The sequence below is a fragment of the Eucyclogobius newberryi genome, unplaced genomic scaffold (assembly GCF_026437365.1).
Source record: "Eucyclogobius newberryi isolate DKJ021-1_F unplaced genomic scaffold, fEucNew1.0.hap1 SCAF_19, whole genome shotgun sequence".
Classification (NCBI taxonomy): Eukaryota; Metazoa; Chordata; class Actinopteri; order Gobiiformes; family Gobiidae; genus Eucyclogobius; species Eucyclogobius newberryi.
The window spans coordinates 7603892-7624485 of record NW_027315823.1 but is presented as its reverse complement, the minus strand read 5'-3'; the positions used below and the strand labels follow the sequence as shown (position 1 = coordinate 7624485).

Genomic DNA, 20594 nt, shown 5'->3' with positions numbered 1-20594 from the left:
TTCTCTTTCTGGGATGAATATAAAAGTAATTCTGATTCCATTTCTAACTTTTGGAAGGAAAAAACAAGTTTAATCTCTCTAATAATAGTAATATTTCCATTTTCTGAACGGATGCATTTAAATCAATCTAACTTGTTTTTGGCTCTCACAAACTCACAAAATGCTTCTACTACGATATGATTTATTTATGGGACAAGAGTAAATTTCTATTCTTTTTGACCCACAGTATGATCTTATGTTTGTATAATTAATGTAAAGAAGCAAACTCCCAGTGCAAACCCGTTCTACCTGCGAGTACGAGCGACCTGACCCTGAGCTAATGTTTCTAAATTGATTTTGAGTCTCGAAATAGGACATGATAAAACAACAGCCAAAAAAAACTAAAACGTCTTTTTCTTGATTGTAAATCCTCGGAATCACCTCCGGACGTCGATGAAAGAGAGAAAAGTCCCACTGAGCCGTGTAAAACTCGAGCGTCTCTGTTAATGATCCACAGTCGCTCCTCACTTTGCTCCTCCGTTTGGGCCCCGCGCTCTGGTTTCTCCCGGCACCAGACCGAGCCCTGTCCAGAAGGAGATGGGGAAGGAGAAGGAGGACACTTTGCTCCTCCGTTTGGCCCCCGCGCTCTGGCCCCGGACCGAGCCCTGTCCAGAAGGAGGAGGAGGAGGAGGAGAAGGAGGACACTTTTCTCCTCCGTCTGGCCCCGGCGCTCTGGTCTCTCCCGGCCCCAGACCGAGCCCTCTCTGTCGGGGCGGAGGTGCGTCCAAACGCGAGCCGCAGCGGAGATAAGACCGGCTGCTCCTCTTTTAGTGCGCTCCGTGTGGGAGTGCAGAAGGAGGAGGTGAAGGAGATGGAGGAGGTGGAGGAGATGGTGATGGAGGAGGAGATGGAGGAGGAGAAGGAGGAGGTCATCGCTCCACAAACTGCAGACCGATGACGCTCTCTGGCACCAGGAGCGTTCGCGTCATGGGCTTCACACAAACGGCCTCAGGATCCGGCTTCACGTCGAACTCCAGCAGGATCTGGAACAGCAATGAGTTCATGAACATTAATGTGAAAGGGATTTTATGGACAATTATTCATCTTATGCACCGTCAGCGGCAGATTCAACACAAACAGGTAAAACGTGACATAAAAAGGTAAAAAATGAATTAAAACATTAAACTGTCAATTAGACGTTACACATGACGTCACTATTTACGGTTAAAAAACATTGTTGTTTTTAATCCATTTATGATCAAACGTCAGATTATAAAGTAGATTAACTAAAGTGATTTAATGTAGAGTCCTATGTTTTGTCCTGTTGATTCTGCTTTTCTCTCATTCAGTGCTTTAAAGTGAATTAGGATTAATTAGTATTATTATTATTATTAGTAGTAGTAGTAGTAGTAGTATATAATAAGTATACTTATAAGTAAATAAGTATTTTTCACTTCTGCCTAAACCGGGGCTATTCAATTTAAGGCCCAAGGGCCAAATCAGGCCCTCCAAGTGATTTAATCCGGTCGCGACCCATTATACAAATGTATCTGGCCTGGTTTGGCACTAGTTTAGACCTGGTTTGGTCTTGGTTTAGTCCTTGTTTAATTCTGCATTAGACCTGTTTTGATTCTGGGTTATTCCTGGTTCAGACCTGGTTGGTACTAGTTTAGTCTTGGATTAAATCTGGTTCAGGTCTGAACGGGCAATTTGGCAAAGCGCCGCCGGACACTCACCCTGGCGATGGCGAGGTGCAGTTCCAGCTCTGCGATGCGGCGCCCGATGCAGCTGCGCTTGCCGACGCCGAAGGGCACGGAGGCGTAAGGGTGGTGCGTCTGGTCCCGCGTCAGCCAGCGCTGGGGCAGGAACTCGTCCGGACTCGGGAAAACGGCGGGATCCCGGGACGTGGCAAAGTGACACAGCGTGATCAGCGTCTGGAGCGAGATTCAAGACATTCTTTTAGCTAAACATGCTCCACGTTATGGCAACCCACAGTTTAACGTAGCACCATACTTTTTAGCTCAAACAGTACATTCTGGTGCAGTTATTCTTATTTCGGTTAAAATATTTTTCAGACTTTAAGCCGCTACTTTTTTCCCCACGCTTTGAACCCAGCGGTCATTACAACGGTGCATCTAATTTATACATTTTTACTGGTTAACGGCCACCAGGGGGCACTCTAGCAGGAGACATCAGTGGACAGTGGTCACTATCTAGGGGACAAAAGCTTCAAAACGCTGTGTATTTAATCACAATCAGACTCATATTCACGGAGAAATTAGTCGAATGAGGAAGTGACTCTAGACGCGGCCGAACACAGAAGACACAGGCGGCGCTCTATAGCCCGAAAAGTACCGTACTTTTCTAAAATACATGAGTAAGAACAATTAAAAACACAGCTCTTATAGTTAACTTCTCTAATTTGTGATAAAGTTTCTCCAATCCTATAAATAAATGCAAAACTCACTGTGAAATAAAACTAAAAGCAGTCTTTATCTTATGTTGTGTTTACTCTCTATAATATAATGCAACACAACGTAAAGGTATTTAAGTGCGTGGTTCTTTATCATGTTTTTCAATGCGATTTTCAAACTACAAATGGCAAATAAACTGAGCTAGACTAAACTAAAGATCCAGACCAAACTAACCGGGTTTGAGTTCAAACGAGAGACAAACGTTTAAAAATGAGTGTAACATTTTGACTCCATAAACCTGGACCTGCCTAAAATGCTCATTCGCTTTATCCACTTACTACTTTGTGTTTTCAAATCACAATCAGTTCACGGTGTAAGAGTAAAGAGACGATTACGTAAGACACTCTTCCACTCTTTCCTTCGTCGATTCAAACGCACTTGACCACGACATACTGTAGAGCAGCCGGACCAACCTTTTTGGGAATGATGTAACCTCCGACCTCGATGTCTCTCTCGGGGATGACCCGGGCGTTAGCGGGAATAACTGGATACAACCTGAAAAAAAGAGCGTTTTTATTGTGCGCCGATGAAGCCGAACAGCGACATAATCGAGGAGAGAATGATAAAGAAAAGATAAAAACCTCTGACTCTGAGTGGTTTTCTTTGTTTGTTTGTAAAGACAAATGTTAGGTCTCTAATCTTGTGCATAATGTGCAAACGAAATTGTGCAAAAGTGAGTAGTGAGCAAGTATAAAGTGATATTTTGGTACTTTCATTTATAAAATATACCGTATTTTTCGGACTATAAGTCACTTTTTTCATAGTTTTGGCTGGGCTGCGACGTATATTCCAGAGCGACTTATATGTGATTTTCTTTATTTTCACACTGACGAACACAAGAGGGCGTTCTAGGCTCTAAGCGACGCAGAAGAAGAATCTGCACTTCCTCTTCCTCTGGAGTTTGTGGAGTTGTTTAGAAGTGACACAGAGGAAGAAGAATTCAATGGATTTAGTGATTTGGGGTAAAACTGATGCTTTGGTAAACTTGTTAGCATGTTCTTTATGCTATAGTTATCTGAATAACTGTTCATATGTTACGTTAACATACCAGACACTTACCACAGTTCTGTCTGTGCGTCATGTAGCTGAAGGTGTTAGCGTTAGCACACGTACACCTATTCACCATGTTCTCTAATCTGTTATTATTTTAATTTTAACTTGTACAGTGCGACTTATATATGTTTCTTCTTCTCTATTATGCATTTTTTGGCTGTTGCGACTTATACTCCAGTGTGTCTTATAGTCCGGAAAGTACGGTACTGTATCATCCACCTCTTGTCTGTGATTCCAGCTTAAATGGGCGATCGAGTGTGACTTACCGGAGGACTTCTTTGACCGTGGCTTTGAGGAGGGGCATCTGGGCCACGTCGGCTGCGTCTGGAATCCGCCGCCGGCCCAGGACCTTGAGCACCTCGTCCCTGAGCCTGGACTGCACCTCGGGGTGACGGGAGAGTTCATAGAGAGTCCACGACAAAGTGCTCGCGATCTGTGACAGAAAACGTACAGTGCAACGTGTAGAAAGTGAGTATATATAAGTATGTTTGTTGGATAATGTACTATTAGTGAGTATATATAAGTATGTTTGTTAGATAATGTACTATTAGTTAGTATATATAAGTATGTTTGTTGGATAATGTACTATTAGTGAGTATATATAAGTATGATTGTTAGATAATGTACTATTAGTTAGTATATATAAGTATGTTTGTTGGATAATGTACTATTAGTGAGTATATATAAGTATGTTTGTTGGATAATGTACTATTAGTGAGTATATATAAGTATGTTTGTTAGATAATGTACTATTAGTGAGTATATATATATATATGTATGTTTGTTGGATAATGTACTATTAGTGAGTATATATAAGTATGCTTGTTGAATAATGTAATATTAGAGATTATATACAATTAGTGAGTATATATACGTATGTTTGTAGGATAATGTACTATTAGTGAGTATATATAAGTATGTTCGTTGGATAATGTACTATTAGTTAGTATATATAAGTATGATTGCTGGATAATGTACTATGAGGGAGTATATATAAGTATGATTGCTGGATAATGTACTATGAGTGAGTATATATAAGTATGATTGTTAGATAATGTACTATTAGTGAGTATATATAAGTATGATTGCTGGATAATGTACTATTAGTGAGTATATATAAGTATGATTGCTGGATAATGTACTATGAGGGAGAATATATAAGTATGATTGCTGGATAATGTACTATGAGGGAGTATATATAAGTATGATTGCTGGATAATGTACTATGAGTGAGTATATATAAGTATGATTGTTAGATAATGTGCTATGAGGGAGTATATATAAGTATGATTGCTGGATAATGTACTATTAGTGAGTATATATATATATATATATATGTATGTTTGTTGGATAATGTACTATTAGTGAGTATATATAAGTATGATTGCTGGATAATGTACTATTAGTGAGTATATATAAGTATGCTTGTTGAATAATGTAATATTAGAGATTATATACAATTAGTGAGTATATATACGTATGTTTGTAGGATAATGTACTATTAGTGAGTATATATAAGTATGTTCGTTGGATAATGTACTATTAGTTAGTATATATAAGTATGATTGCTGGATAATGTACTATGAGGGAGTATATATAAGTATGATTGCTGGATAATGTACTATGAGGGAGTATATATAAGTATGATTGCTGGATAATGTACTATGAGTGAGTATATATAAGTATGATTGCTGGATAATGTACTATTAGTGAGTATATATAAGTATGATTGCTGGATAATGTACTATTAGTGAGTATATATATATATATATGTATGTTTGTTGGATAATGTACTATTAGTGAGTATATATAAGTATGATTGCTGGATAATGTACTATTAGTGAGTATATATAAGTATGCTTGTTGAATAATGTAATATTAGAGATTATATACAATTAGTGAGTATATATACGTATGTTTGTAGGATAATGTACTATTAGTGAGTATATATAAGTATGTTCGTTGGATAATGTACTATTAGTTAGTATATATAAGTATGATTGCTGGATAATGTACTATGAGGGAGTATATATAAGTATGATTGCTGGATAATGTACTATGAGTGAGTATATATAAGTATGATTGTTAGATAATGTACTATTAGTGAGTATATATAAGTATGATTGCTGGATAATGTACTATTAGTGAGTATATATAAGTATGATTGCTGGATAATGTACTATTAGTGAGTATATATAAGTATGTTTGTTGGATAATGTACTATTAGTGAGTATATATAAGTATGTTTGTTGGATAATGTACTATTAGTGAGTATATATAAGTATGTTTGTTGGATAATGTACTATTAGTGAGTATATATAAGTATGTTTGTTAGATAATGTACTATTAGTGAGTATATATATATATATGTATGTTTGTTGGATAATGTACTATTAGTTAGTATATATAAGTATGATTGCTGGATAATGTACTATTAGTGAGTATATATAAGTATGCTTGTTGAATAATGTAATATTAGAGATTATATACAATTAGTGAGTATATATACGTATGTTTGTAGGATAATGTACTATTAGTGAGTATATATAAGTATGTTCGTTGGATAATGTACTATTAGTTAGTATATATAAGTATGATTGCTGGATAATGTACTATGAGGGAGTATATATAAGTATGATTGCTGGATAATGTACTATGAGGGAGTATATATAAGTATGATTGTTAGATAATGTACTATTAGTGAGTATATATAAGTATGATTGCTGGATAATGTACTATTAGTGAGTATATATAAGTATGCTTGTTGAATAATGTAATATTAGAGATTATATACAATTAGTGAGTATATATACGTATGTTTGTAGGATAATGTACTATTAGTGAGTATATATAAGTATGTTCGTTGGATAATGTACTATTAGTTAGTATATATAAGTATGATTGCTGGATAATGTACTATGAGGGAGTATATATAAGTATGATTGCTGGATAATGTACTATGAGGGAGTATATATAAGTATGATTGCTGGATAATGTACTATGAGTGAGTATATATAAGTATGATTGTTAGATAATGTACTATTAGTGAGTATATATAAGTATGATTGCTGGATAATGTACTATTAGTGAGTATATATAAGTATGATTGCTGGATAATGTACTATTAGTGAGTATATATAAGTATGTTTGTTGGATAATGTACTATTAGTGAGTATATATAAGTATGTTTGTTGGATAATGTACTATTAGTGAGTATATATAAGTATGTTTGTTGGATAATGTACTATTAGTGAGTATATATAAGTATGTTTGTTAGATAATGTACTATTAGTGAGTATATATATATATATGTATGTTTGTTGGATAATGTACTATTAGTTAGTATATATAAGTATGATTGCTGGATAATGTACTATTAGTGAGTATATATAAGTATGCTTGTTGAATAATGTAATATTAGAGATTATATACAATTAGTGAGTATATATACGTATGTTTGTAGGATAATGTACTATTAGTGAGTATATATAAGTATGTTCGTTGGATAATGTACTATTAGTTAGTATATATAAGTATGATTGCTGGATAATGTACTATGAGGGAGTATATATAAGTATGATTGCTGGATAATGTACTATGAGGGAGTATATATAAGTATGATTGTTAGATAATGTACTATTAGTGAGTATATATAAGTATGATTGCTGGATAATGTACTATTAGTGAGTATATATAAGTATGCTTGTTGAATAATGTAATATTAGAGATTATATACAATTAGTGAGTATATATACGTATGTTTGTAGGATAATGTACTATTAGTGAGTATATATAAGTATGTTCGTTGGATAATGTACTATTAGTTAGTATATATAAGTATGATTGCTGGATAATGTACTATGAGGGAGTATATATAAGTATGATTGCTGGATAATGTACTATGAGTGAGTATATATAAGTATGATTGTTAGATAATGTACTATTAGTGAGTATATATAAGTATGATTGCTGGATAATGTACTATTAGTGAGTATATATAAGTATGATTGCTGGATAATGTACTATTAGTGAGTATATATAAGTATGTTTGTTGGATAATGTACTATTAGTGAGTATATATAAGTATGTTTGTTGGATAATGTACTATTAGTGAGTATATATAAGTATGTTTGTTGGATAATGTACTATTAGTGAGTATATATAAGTATGTTTGTTAGATAATGTACTATTAGTGAGTATATATATATATATGTATGTTTGTTGGATAATGTACTATTAGTTAGTATATATAAGTATGATTGCTGGATAATGTACTATTAGTGAGTATATATAAGTATGCTTGTTGAATAATGTAATATTAGAGATTATATACAATTAGTGAGTATATATACGTATGTTTGTAGGATAATGTACTATTAGTGAGTATATATAAGTATGTTCGTTGGATAATGTACTATTAGTTAGTATATATAAGTATGATTGCTGGATAATGTACTATGAGGGAGTATATATAAGTATGATTGCTGGATAATGTACTATGAGGGAGTATATATAAGTATGATTGTTAGATAATGTACTATTAGTGAGTATATATATATATATATATATGTATGTTTGTTGGATAATGTACTATTAGTGAGTATATATAAGTATGATTGCTGGATAATGTACTATTAGTGAGTATATATAAGTATGCTTGTTGAATAATGTAATATTAGAGATTATATACAATTAGTGAGTATATATACGTATGTTTGTAGGATAATGTACTATTAGTGAGTATATATAAGTATGTTCGTTGGATAATGTACTATTAGTTAGTATATATAAATATGATTGCTGGATAATGTACTATGAGGGAGTATATATAAGTATGATTGCTGGATAATGTACTATTAGTGAGTATATATAAGTATGTTTGTTGGATAATGTACTATTAGTGAGTATATATAAGTATGATTGCTGGATAATGTACTATTAGTGAGTATATATAAGTATGCTTGTTGAATAATGTAATATTAGAGATTATATACAATTAGTGAGTATATATACGTATGTTTGTAGGATAATGTACTATTAGTGAGTATATATAAGTATGTTTGTTGGATAATGTACTATTAGTGAGTATATATAAGTATGTTTGTTGGATAATGTACTATTAGTGAGTATATATAAGTATGTTTGTTAGATAATGTACTATTAGTGAGTATATATATATATATGTATGTTTGTTGGATAATGTACTATTAGTTAGTATATATAAGTATGATTGCTGGATAATGTACTATTAGTGAGTATATATAAGTATGCTTGTTGAATAATGTAATATTAGAGATTATATACAATTAGTGAGTATATATACGTATGTTTGTAGGATAATGTACTATTAGTGAGTATATATAAGTATGTTCGTTGGATAATGTACTATTAGTTAGTATATATAAGTATGATTGCTGGATAATGTACTATGAGGGAGTATATATAAGTATGATTGCTGGATAATGTACTATGAGGGAGTATATATAAGTATGATTGTTAGATAATGTACTATTAGTGAGTATATATATATATATATATATATGTATGTTTGTTGGATAATGTACTATTAGTGAGTATATATAAGTATGATTGCTGGATAATGTACTATTAGTGAGTATATATAAGTATGCTTGTTGAATAATGTAATATTAGAGATTATATACAATTAGTGAGTATATATACGTATGTTTGTAGGATAATGTACTATTAGTGAGTATATATAAGTATGTTCGTTGGATAATGTACTATTAGTTAGTATATATAAATATGATTGCTGGATAATGTACTATGAGGGAGTATATATAAGTATGATTGCTGGATAATGTACTATTAGTGAGTATATATAAGTATGATTGCTGGATAATGTACTATTAGTGAGTATATATAAGTATGATTGCTGGATAATGTACTATTAGTGAGTATATATATATATATGTATGTTTGTTGGATAATGTACTATTAGTGAGTATATATAAGTATGATTGCTGGATAATGTACTATTAGTGAGTATATATAAGTATGCTTGTTGAATAATGTAATATTAGAGATTATATACAATTAGTGAGTATATATACGTATGTTTGTAGGATAATGTACTATTAGTGAGTATATATAAGTATGTTCGTTGGATAATGTACTATTAGTTAGTATATATAAGTATGATTGCTGGATAATGTACTATGAGGGAGTATATATAAGTATGATTGCTGGATAATGTACTATGAGGGAGTATATATAAGTATGATTGCTGGATAATGTACTATGAGTGAGTATATATAAGTATGATTGTTAGATAATGTACTATTAGTGAGTATATATAAGTATGATTGCTGGATAATGTACTATTAGTGAGTATATATAAGTATGATTGCTGGATAATGTACTATTAGTGAGTATATATAAGTATGTTTGTTGGATAATGTACTATTAGTGAGTATATATAAGTATGTTTGTTGGATAATGTACTATTAGTGAGTATATATAAGTATGTTTGTTGGATAATGTACTATTAGTGAGTATATATAAGTATGTTTGTTAGATAATGTACTATTAGTGAGTATATATATATATATGTATGTTTGTTGGATAATGTACTATTAGTTAGTATATATAAGTATGATTGCTGGATAATGTACTATTAGTGAGTATATATAAGTATGCTTGTTGAATAATGTAATATTAGAGATTATATACAATTAGTGAGTATATATACGTATGTTTGTAGGATAATGTACTATTAGTGAGTATATATAAGTATATTCGTTGGATAATGTACTATTAGTTAGTATATATAAGTATGATTGCTGGATAATGTACTATGAGGGAGTATATATAAGTATGATTGCTGGATAATGTACTATGAGTGAGTATATATAAGTATGATTGTTAGATAATGTACTATTAGTGAGTATATATAAGTATGATTGCTGGATAATGTACTATTAGTGAGTATATATATATATATGTATGTTTGTTGGATAATGTACTATTAGTGAGTATATATAAGTATGATTGCTGGATAATGTACTATTAGTGAGTATATATAAGTATGCTTGTTGAATAATGTAATATTAGAGATTATATACAATTAGTGAGTATATATACGTATGTTTGTAGGATAATGTACTATTAGTGAGTATATATAAGTATGTTTGTTGGATAATGTACTATTAGTGAGTATATATAAGTATGTTTGTTGGATAATGTACTATTAGTGAGTATATATAAGTATGTTTGTTGGATAATGTACTATTAGTGAGTATATATAAGTATGTTTGTTAGATAATGTACTATTAGTGAGTATATATATATATATGTATGTTTGTTGGATAATGTACTATTAGTTAGTATATATAAGTATGATTGCTGGATAATGTACTATTAGTGAGTATATATAAGTATGCTTGTTGAATAATGTAATATTAGAGATTATATACAATTAGTGAGTATATATACGTATGTTTGTAGGATAATGTACTATTAGTGAGTATATATAAGTATGTTCGTTGGATAATGTACTATTAGTTAGTATATATAAGTATGATTGCTGGATAATGTACTATGAGGGAGTATATATAAGTATGATTGCTGGATAATGTACTATGAGGGAGTATATATAAGTATGATTGTTAGATAATGTACTATTAGTGAGTATATATATATATATATATATGTATGTTTGTTGGATAATGTACTATTAGTGAGTATATATAAGTATGATTGCTGGATAATGTACTATTAGTGAGTATATATAAGTATGCTTGTTGAATAATGTAATATTAGAGATTATATACAATTAGTGAGTATATATACGTATGTTTGTAGGATAATGTACTATTAGTGAGTATATATAAGTATGTTCGTTGGATAATGTACTATTAGTTAGTATATATAAATATGATTGCTGGATAATGTACTATGAGGGAGTATATATAAGTATGATTGCTGGATAATGTACTATTAGTGAGTATATATAAGTATGTTTGTTGGATAATGTACTATTAGTGAGTATATATAAGTATGATTGCTGGATAATGTACTATTAGTGAGTATATATAAGTATGCTTGTTGAATAATGTAATATTAGAGATTATATACAATTAGTGAGTATATATACGTATGTTTGTAGGATAATGTACTATTAGTGAGTATATATAAGTATGTTCGTTGGATAATGTACTATTAGTTAGTATATATAAGTATGATTGCTGGATAATGTACTATGAGGGAGTATATATAAGTATGATTGCTGGATAATGTACTATGAGGGAGTATATATAAGTATGATTGTTAGATAATGTACTATTAGTGAGTATATATATATATATATATATGTATGTTTGTTGGATAATGTACTATTAGTGAGTATATATAAGTATGATTGCTGGATAATGTACTATTAGTGAGTATATATAAGTATGCTTGTTGAATAATGTAATATTAGAGATTATATACAATTAGTGAGTATATATACGTATGTTTGTAGGATAATGTACTATTAGTGAGTATATATAAGTATGTTCGTTGGATAATGTACTATTAGTTAGTATATATAAATATGATTGCTGGATAATGTACTATGAGGGAGTATATATAAGTATGATTGCTGGATAATGTACTATTAGTGAGTATATATAAGTATGTTTGTTGGATAATGTACTATTAGTGAGTATATATAAGTATGATTGCTGGATAATGTACTATTAGTGAGTATATATAAGTATGCTTGTTGAATAATGTAATATTAGAGATTATATACAATTAGTGAGTATATATACGTATGTTTGTAGGATAATGTACTATTAGTGAGTATATATAAGTATGTTTGTTGGATAATGTACTATTAGTGAGTATATATAAGTATGTTTGTTGGATAATGTACTATTAGTGAGTATATATAAGTATGTTTGTTAGATAATGTACTATTAGTGAGTATATATATATATATGTATGTTTGTTGGATAATGTACTATTAGTTAGTATATATAAGTATGATTGCTGGATAATGTACTATTAGTGAGTATATATAAGTATGCTTGTTGAATAATGTAATATTAGAGATTATATACAATTAGTGAGTATATATACGTATGTTTGTAGGATAATGTACTATTAGTGAGTATATATAAGTATGTTCGTTGGATAATGTACTATTAGTTAGTATATATAAGTATGATTGCTGGATAATGTACTATGAGGGAGTATATATAAGTATGATTGCTGGATAATGTACTATGAGGGAGTATATATAAGTATGATTGTTAGATAATGTACTATTAGTGAGTATATATATATATATATATATATGTATGTTTGTTGGATAATGTACTATTAGTGAGTATATATAAGTATGATTGCTGGATAATGTACTATTAGTGAGTATATATAAGTATGCTTGTTGAATAATGTAATATTAGAGATTATATACAATTAGTGAGTATATATACGTATGTTTGTAGGATAATGTACTATTAGTGAGTATATATAAGTATGTTCGTTGGATAATGTACTATTAGTTAGTATATATAAATATGATTGCTGGATAATGTACTATGAGGGAGTATATATAAGTATGATTGCTGGATAATGTACTATTAGTGAGTATATATAAGTATGATTGCTGGATAATGTACTATTAGTGAGTATATATAAGTATGATTGCTGGATAATGTACTATTAGTGAGTATATATATATATATGTATGTTTGTTGGATAATGTACTATTAGTGAGTATATATAAGTATGATTGCTGGATAATGTACTATTAGTGAGTATATATAAGTATGCTTGTTGAATAATGTAATATTAGAGATTATATACAATTAGTGAGTATATATACGTATGTTTGTAGGATAATGTACTATTAGTGAGTATATATAAGTATGTTCGTTGGATAATGTACTATTAGTTAGTATATATAAGTATGATTGCTGGATAATGTACTATGAGGGAGTATATATAAGTATGATTGCTGGATAATGTACTATGAGGGAGTATATATAAGTATGATTGCTGGATAATGTACTATGAGTGAGTATATATAAGTATGATTGTTAGATAATGTACTATTAGTGAGTATATATAAGTATGATTGCTGGATAATGTACTATTAGTGAGTATATATAAGTATGATTGCTGGATAATGTACTATTAGTGAGTATATATAAGTATGTTTGTTGGATAATGTACTATTAGTGAGTATATATAAGTATGTTTGTTGGATAATGTACTATTAGTGAGTATATATAAGTATGTTTGTTGGATAATGTACTATTAGTGAGTATATATAAGTATGTTTGTTAGATAATGTACTATTAGTGAGTATATATATATATATGTATGTTTGTTGGATAATGTACTATTAGTTAGTATATATAAGTATGATTGCTGGATAATGTACTATTAGTGAGTATATATAAGTATGCTTGTTGAATAATGTAATATTAGAGATTATATACAATTAGTGAGTATATATACGTATGTTTGTAGGATAATGTACTATTAGTGAGTATATATAAGTATATTCGTTGGATAATGTACTATTAGTTAGTATATATAAGTATGATTGCTGGATAATGTACTATGAGGGAGTATATATAAGTATGATTGCTGGATAATGTACTATGAGTGAGTATATATAAGTATGATTGTTAGATAATGTACTATTAGTGAGTATATATAAGTATGATTGCTGGATAATGTACTATTAGTGAGTATATATATATATATGTATGTTTGTTGGATAATGTACTATTAGTGAGTATATATAAGTATGATTGCTGGATAATGTACTATTAGTGAGTATATATAAGTATGCTTGTTGAATAATGTAATATTAGAGATTATATACAATTAGTGAGTATATATACGTATGTTTGTAGGATAATGTACTATTAGTGAGTATATATAAGTATGTTTGTTGGATAATGTACTATTAGTGAGTATATATAAGTATGTTTGTTGGATAATGTACTATTAGTGAGTATATATAAGTATGTTTGTTGGATAATGTACTATTAGTGAGTATATATAAGTATGTTTGTTAGATAATGTACTATTAGTGAGTATATATATATATATGTATGTTTGTTGGATAATGTACTATTAGTTAGTATATATAAGTATGATTGCTGGATAATGTACTATTAGTGAGTATATATAAGTATGCTTGTTGAATAATGTAATATTAGAGATTATATACAATTAGTGAGTATATATACGTATGTTTGTAGGATAATGTACTATTAGTGAGTATATATAAGTATGTTCGTTGGATAATGTACTATTAGTTAGTATATATAAGTATGATTGCTGGATAATGTACTATGAGGGAGTATATATAAGTATGATTGCTGGATAATGTACTATGAGGGAGTATATATAAGTATGATTGTTAGATAATGTACTATTAGTGAGTATATATATATATATATATATGTATGTTTGTTGGATAATGTACTATTAGTGAGTATATATAAGTATGATTGCTGGATAATGTACTATTAGTGAGTATATATAAGTATGCTTGTTGAATAATGTAATATTAGAGATTATATACAATTAGTGAGTATATATACGTATGTTTGTAGGATAATGTACTATTAGTGAGTATATATAAGTATGTTCGTTGGATAATGTACTATTAGTTAGTATATATAAATATGATTGCTGGATAATGTACTATGAGGGAGTATATATAAGTATGATTGCTGGATAATGTACTATTAGTGAGTATATATAAGTATGTTTGTTGGATAATGTACTATTAGTGAGTATATATAAGTATGATTGCTGGATAATGTACTATTAGTGAGTATATATAAGTATGCTTGTTGAATAATGTAATATTAGAGATTATATACAATTAGTGAGTATATATACGTATGTTTGTAGGATAATGTACTATTAGTGAGTATATATAAGTATGTTTGTTGGATAATGTACTATTAGTGAGTATATATAAGTATGTTTGTTGGATAATGTACTATTAGTGAGTATATATAAGTATGTTTGTTAGATAATGTACTATTAGTGAGTATATATATATATATGTATGTTTGTTGGATAATGTACTATTAGTTAGTATATATAAGTATGATTGCTGGATAATGTACTATTAGTGAGTATATATAAGTATGCTTGTTGAATAATGTAATATTAGAGATTATATACAATTAGTGAGTATATATACGTATGTTTGTAGGATAATGTACTATTAGTGAGTATATATAAGTATGTTCGTTGGATAATGTACTATTAGTTAGTATATATAAGTATGATTGCTGGATAATGTACTATGAGGGAGTATATATAAGTATGATTGCTGGATAATGTACTATGAGGGAGTATATATAAGTATGATTGTTAGATAATGTACTATTAGTGAGTATATATATATATATATATATATGTATGTTTGTTGGATAATGTACTATTAGTGAGTATATATAAGTATGATTGCTGGATAATGTACTATTAGTGAGTATATATAAGTATGCTTGTTGAATAATGTAATATTAGAGATTATATACAATTAGTGAGTATATATACGTATGTTTGTAGGATAATGTACTATTAGTGAGTATATATAAGTATGTTCGTTGGATAATGTACTATTAGTTAGTATATATAAATATGATTGCTGGATAATGTACTATGAGGGAGTATATATAAGTATGATTGCTGGATAATGTACTATTAGTGAGTATATATAAGTATGATTGCTGGATAATGTACTATTAGTGAGTATATATAAGTATGATTGCTGGATAATGTACTATTAGTGAGTATATATATATATATGTATGTTTGTTGGATAATGTACTATTAGTGAGTATATATAAGTATGATTGCTGGATAATGTACTATTAGTGAGTATATATAAGTATGCTTGTTGAATAATGTAATATTAGAGATTATATACAATTAGTGAGTATATATACGTATGTTTGTAGGATAATGTACTATTAGTGAGTATATATAAGTATGTTCGTTGGATAATGTACTATTAGTTAGTATATATAAGTATGATTGCTGGATAATGTACTATGAGGGAGTATATATAAGTATGATTGCTGGATAATGTACTATGAGGGAGTATATATAAGTATGATTGCTGGATAATGTACTATGAGTGAGTATATATAAGTATGATTGTTAGATAATGTACTATTAGTGAGTATATATAAGTATGATTGCTGGATAATGTACTATTAGTGAGTATATATAAGTATGATTGCTGGATAATGTACTATTAGTGAGTATATATAAGTATGTTTGTTGGATAATGTACTATTAGTGAGTATATATAAGTATGTTTGTTGGATAATGTACTATTAGTGAGTATATATAAGTATGTTTGTTGGATAATGTACTATTAGTGAGTATATATAAGTATGTTTGTTAGATAATGTACTATTAGTGAGTATATATATATATATGTATGTTTGTTGGATAATGTACTATTAGTTAGTATATATAAGTATGATTGCTGGATAATGTACTATTAGTGAGTATATATAAGTATGCTTGTTGAATAATGTAATATTAGAGATTATATACAATTAGTGAGTATATATACGTATGTTTGTAGGATAATGTACTATTAGTGAGTATATATAAGTATATTCGTTGGATAATGTACTATTAGTTAGTATATATAAGTATGATTGCTGGATAATGTACTATGAGGGAGTATATATAAGTATGATTGCTGGATAATGTACTATGAGTGAGTATATATAAGTATGATTGTTAGATAATGTACTATTAGTGAGTATATATAAGTATGATTGCTGGATAATGTACTATTAGTGAGTATATATATATATATGTATGTTTGTTGGATAATGTACTATTAGTGAGTATATATAAGTATGATTGCTGGATAATGTACTATTAGTGAGTATATATAAGTATGCTTGTTGAATAATGTAATATTAGAGATTATATACAATTAGTGAGTATATATACGTATGTTTGTAGGATAATGTACTATTAGTGAGTATATATAAGTATGTTTGTTGGATAATGTACTATTAGTGAGTATATATAAGTATGTTTGTTGGATAATGTACTATTAGTGAGTATATATAAGTATGTTTGTTAGATAATGTACTATTAGTGAGTATATATATATATATGTATGTTTGTTGGATAATGTACTATTAGTTAGTATATATAAGTATGATTGCTGGATAATGTACTATTAGTGAGTATATATAAGTATGCTTGTTGAATAATGTAATATTAGAGATTATATACAATTAGTGAGTATATATACGTATGTTTGTAGGATAATGTACTATTAGTGAGTATATATAAGTATGTTCGTTGGATAATGTACTATTAGTTAGTATATATAAGTATGATTGCTGGATAATGTACTATGAGGGAGTATATATAAGTATGATTGCTGGATAATGTACTATGAGGGAGTATATATAAGTATGATTGTTAGATAATGTACTATTAGTGAGTATATATATATATATATATATATGTATGTTTGTTGGATAATGTACTATTAGTGAGTATATATAAGTATGATTGCTGGATAATGTACTATTAGTGAGTATATATAAGTATGCTTGTTGAATAATGTAATATTAGAGATTATATACAATTAGTGAGTATATATACGTATGTTTGTAGGATAATGTACTATTAGTGAGTATATATAAGTATGTTCGTTGGATAATGTACTATTAGTTAGTATATATAAATATGATTGCTGGATAATGTACTATGAGGGAGTATATATAAGTATGATTGCTGGATAATGTACTATTAGTGAGTATATATAAGTATGATTGCTGGATAATGTACTATTAGTGAGTATATATAAGTATGATTGCTGGATAATGTACTATTAGTGAGTATATATATATATATGTATGTTTGTTGGATAATGTACTATTAGTGAGTATATATAAGTATGATTGCTGGATAATGTACTATTAGTGAGTATATATAAGTATGCTTGTTGAATAATGTAATATTAGAGATTATATACAATTAGTGAGTATATATACGTATGTTTGTAGGATAATGTACTATTAGTGAGTATATATAAGTATGTTCGTTGGATAATGTACTATTAGTTAGTATATATAAGTATGATTGCTGGATAATGTACTATGAGGGAGTATATATAAGTATGATTGCTGGATAATGTACTATGAGGGAGTATATATAAGTATGATTGCTGGATAATGTACTATGAGTGAGTATATATAAGTATGATTGTTAGATAATGTACTATTAGTGAGTATATATAAGTATGATTGCTGGATAATGTACTATTAGTGAGTATATATAAGTATGATTGCTGGATAATGTACTATTAGTGAGTATATATAAGTATGTTTGTTGGATAATGTACTATTAGTGAGTATATATAAGTATGTTTGTTGGATAATGTACTATTAGTGAGTATATATAAGTATGTTTGTTGGATAATGTACTATTAGTGAGTATATATAAGTATGTTTGTTAGATAATGTACTATTAGTGAGTATATATATATATATGTATGTTTGTTGGATAATGTACTATTAGTTAGTATATATAAGTATGATTGCTGGATAATGTACTATTAGTGAGTATATATAAGTATGCTTGTTGAATAATGTAATATTAGAGATTATATACAATTAGTGAGTATATATACGTATGTTTGTAGGATAATGTACTATTAGTGAGTATATATAAGTATATTCGTTGGATAATGTACTATTAGTTAGTATATATAAGTATGATTGCTGGATAATGTACTATTAGTGAGTATATATAAGTATGCTTGTTGAATAATGTAATATTAGAGATTATATACAATTAGTGAGTATATATACGTATGTTTGTAGGATAATGTACTATTAGTGAGTATATATAAGTATGTTCGTTGGATAATGTACTATTAGTTAGTATATATAAGTATGATTGCTGGATAATGTACTATGAGGGAGTATATATAAGTATGATTGCTGGATAATGTACTATGAGGGAGTATATATAAGTATGATTGTTAGATAATGTACTATTAGTGAGTATATATAAGTATGATTGCTGGATAATGTACTATTAGTGAGTATATATAAGTATGCTTGTTGAATAATGTAATATTAGAGATTATATACAATTAGTGAGTATATATACGTATGTTTGTAGGATAATGTACTATTAGTGAGTATATATAAGTATGTTCGTTGGATAATGTACTATTAGTTAGTATATATAAGTATGATTGCTGGATAATGTACTATGAGGGAGTATATATAAGTATGATTGCTGGATAATGTACTATGAGTGAGTATATATAAGTATGATTGTTAGATAATGTACTATTAGTGAGTATATATAAGTATGATTGCTGGATAATGTACTATTAGTGAGTATATATAAGTATGATTGCTGGATAATGTACTATTAGTGAGTATATATAAGTATGTTTGTTGGATAATGTACTATTAGTGAGTATATATAAGTATGTTTGTTGGATAATGTACTATTAGTGAGTATATATAAGTATGTTTGTTGGATAATGTACTATTAGTGAGTATATATAAGTATGTTTGTTAGATAATGTACTATTAGTGAGTATATATATATATATGTATGTTTGTTGGATAATGTACTATTAGTTAGTATATATAAGTATGATTGCTGGATAATGTACTATTAGTGAGTATATATAAGTATGCTTGTTGAATAATGTAATATTAGAGATTATATACAATTAGTGAGTATATATACGTATGTTTGTAGGATAATGTACTATTAGTGAGTATATATAAGTATGTTCGTTGGATAATGTACTATTAGTTAGTATATATAAGTATGATTGCTGGATAATGTACTATGAGGGAGTATATATAAGTATGATTGCTGGATAATGTACTATGAGGGAGTATATATAAGTATGATTGTTAGATAATGTACTATTAGTGAGTATATATATATATATATATATGTATGTTTGTTGGATAATGTACTATTAGTGAGTATATATAAGTATGATTGCTGGATAATGTACTATTAGTGAGTATATATAAGTATGCTTGTTGAATAATGTAATATTAGAGATTATAT

General features: G+C 28.5%; 1 protein-coding gene across 1 annotated transcript in view; it reads right to left on the bottom strand.

The window, feature by feature from the left end:
• Positions 1 to 847: 847 nt before the first annotated feature.
• cyp27b1 (cytochrome P450, family 27, subfamily B, polypeptide 1) overlaps positions 848 to 20594 on the bottom strand; it is a 40919-nt gene continuing 21172 nt past the window's right edge. Inside the window, exons 6-9 of the mRNA XM_072451592.1 lie at positions 3773 to 3939; positions 2867 to 2948; positions 1716 to 1913; positions 848 to 1022 (exon numbers count right to left, since the gene is read on the bottom strand). Of these exons, the coding sequence (XP_072307693.1) occupies positions 909 to 1022; positions 1716 to 1913; positions 2867 to 2948; positions 3773 to 3939 (561 nt within the window). The 3' untranslated portion in view covers positions 848 to 908. The remainder of the gene's footprint in view (positions 1023 to 1715; positions 1914 to 2866; positions 2949 to 3772; positions 3940 to 20594) is intronic.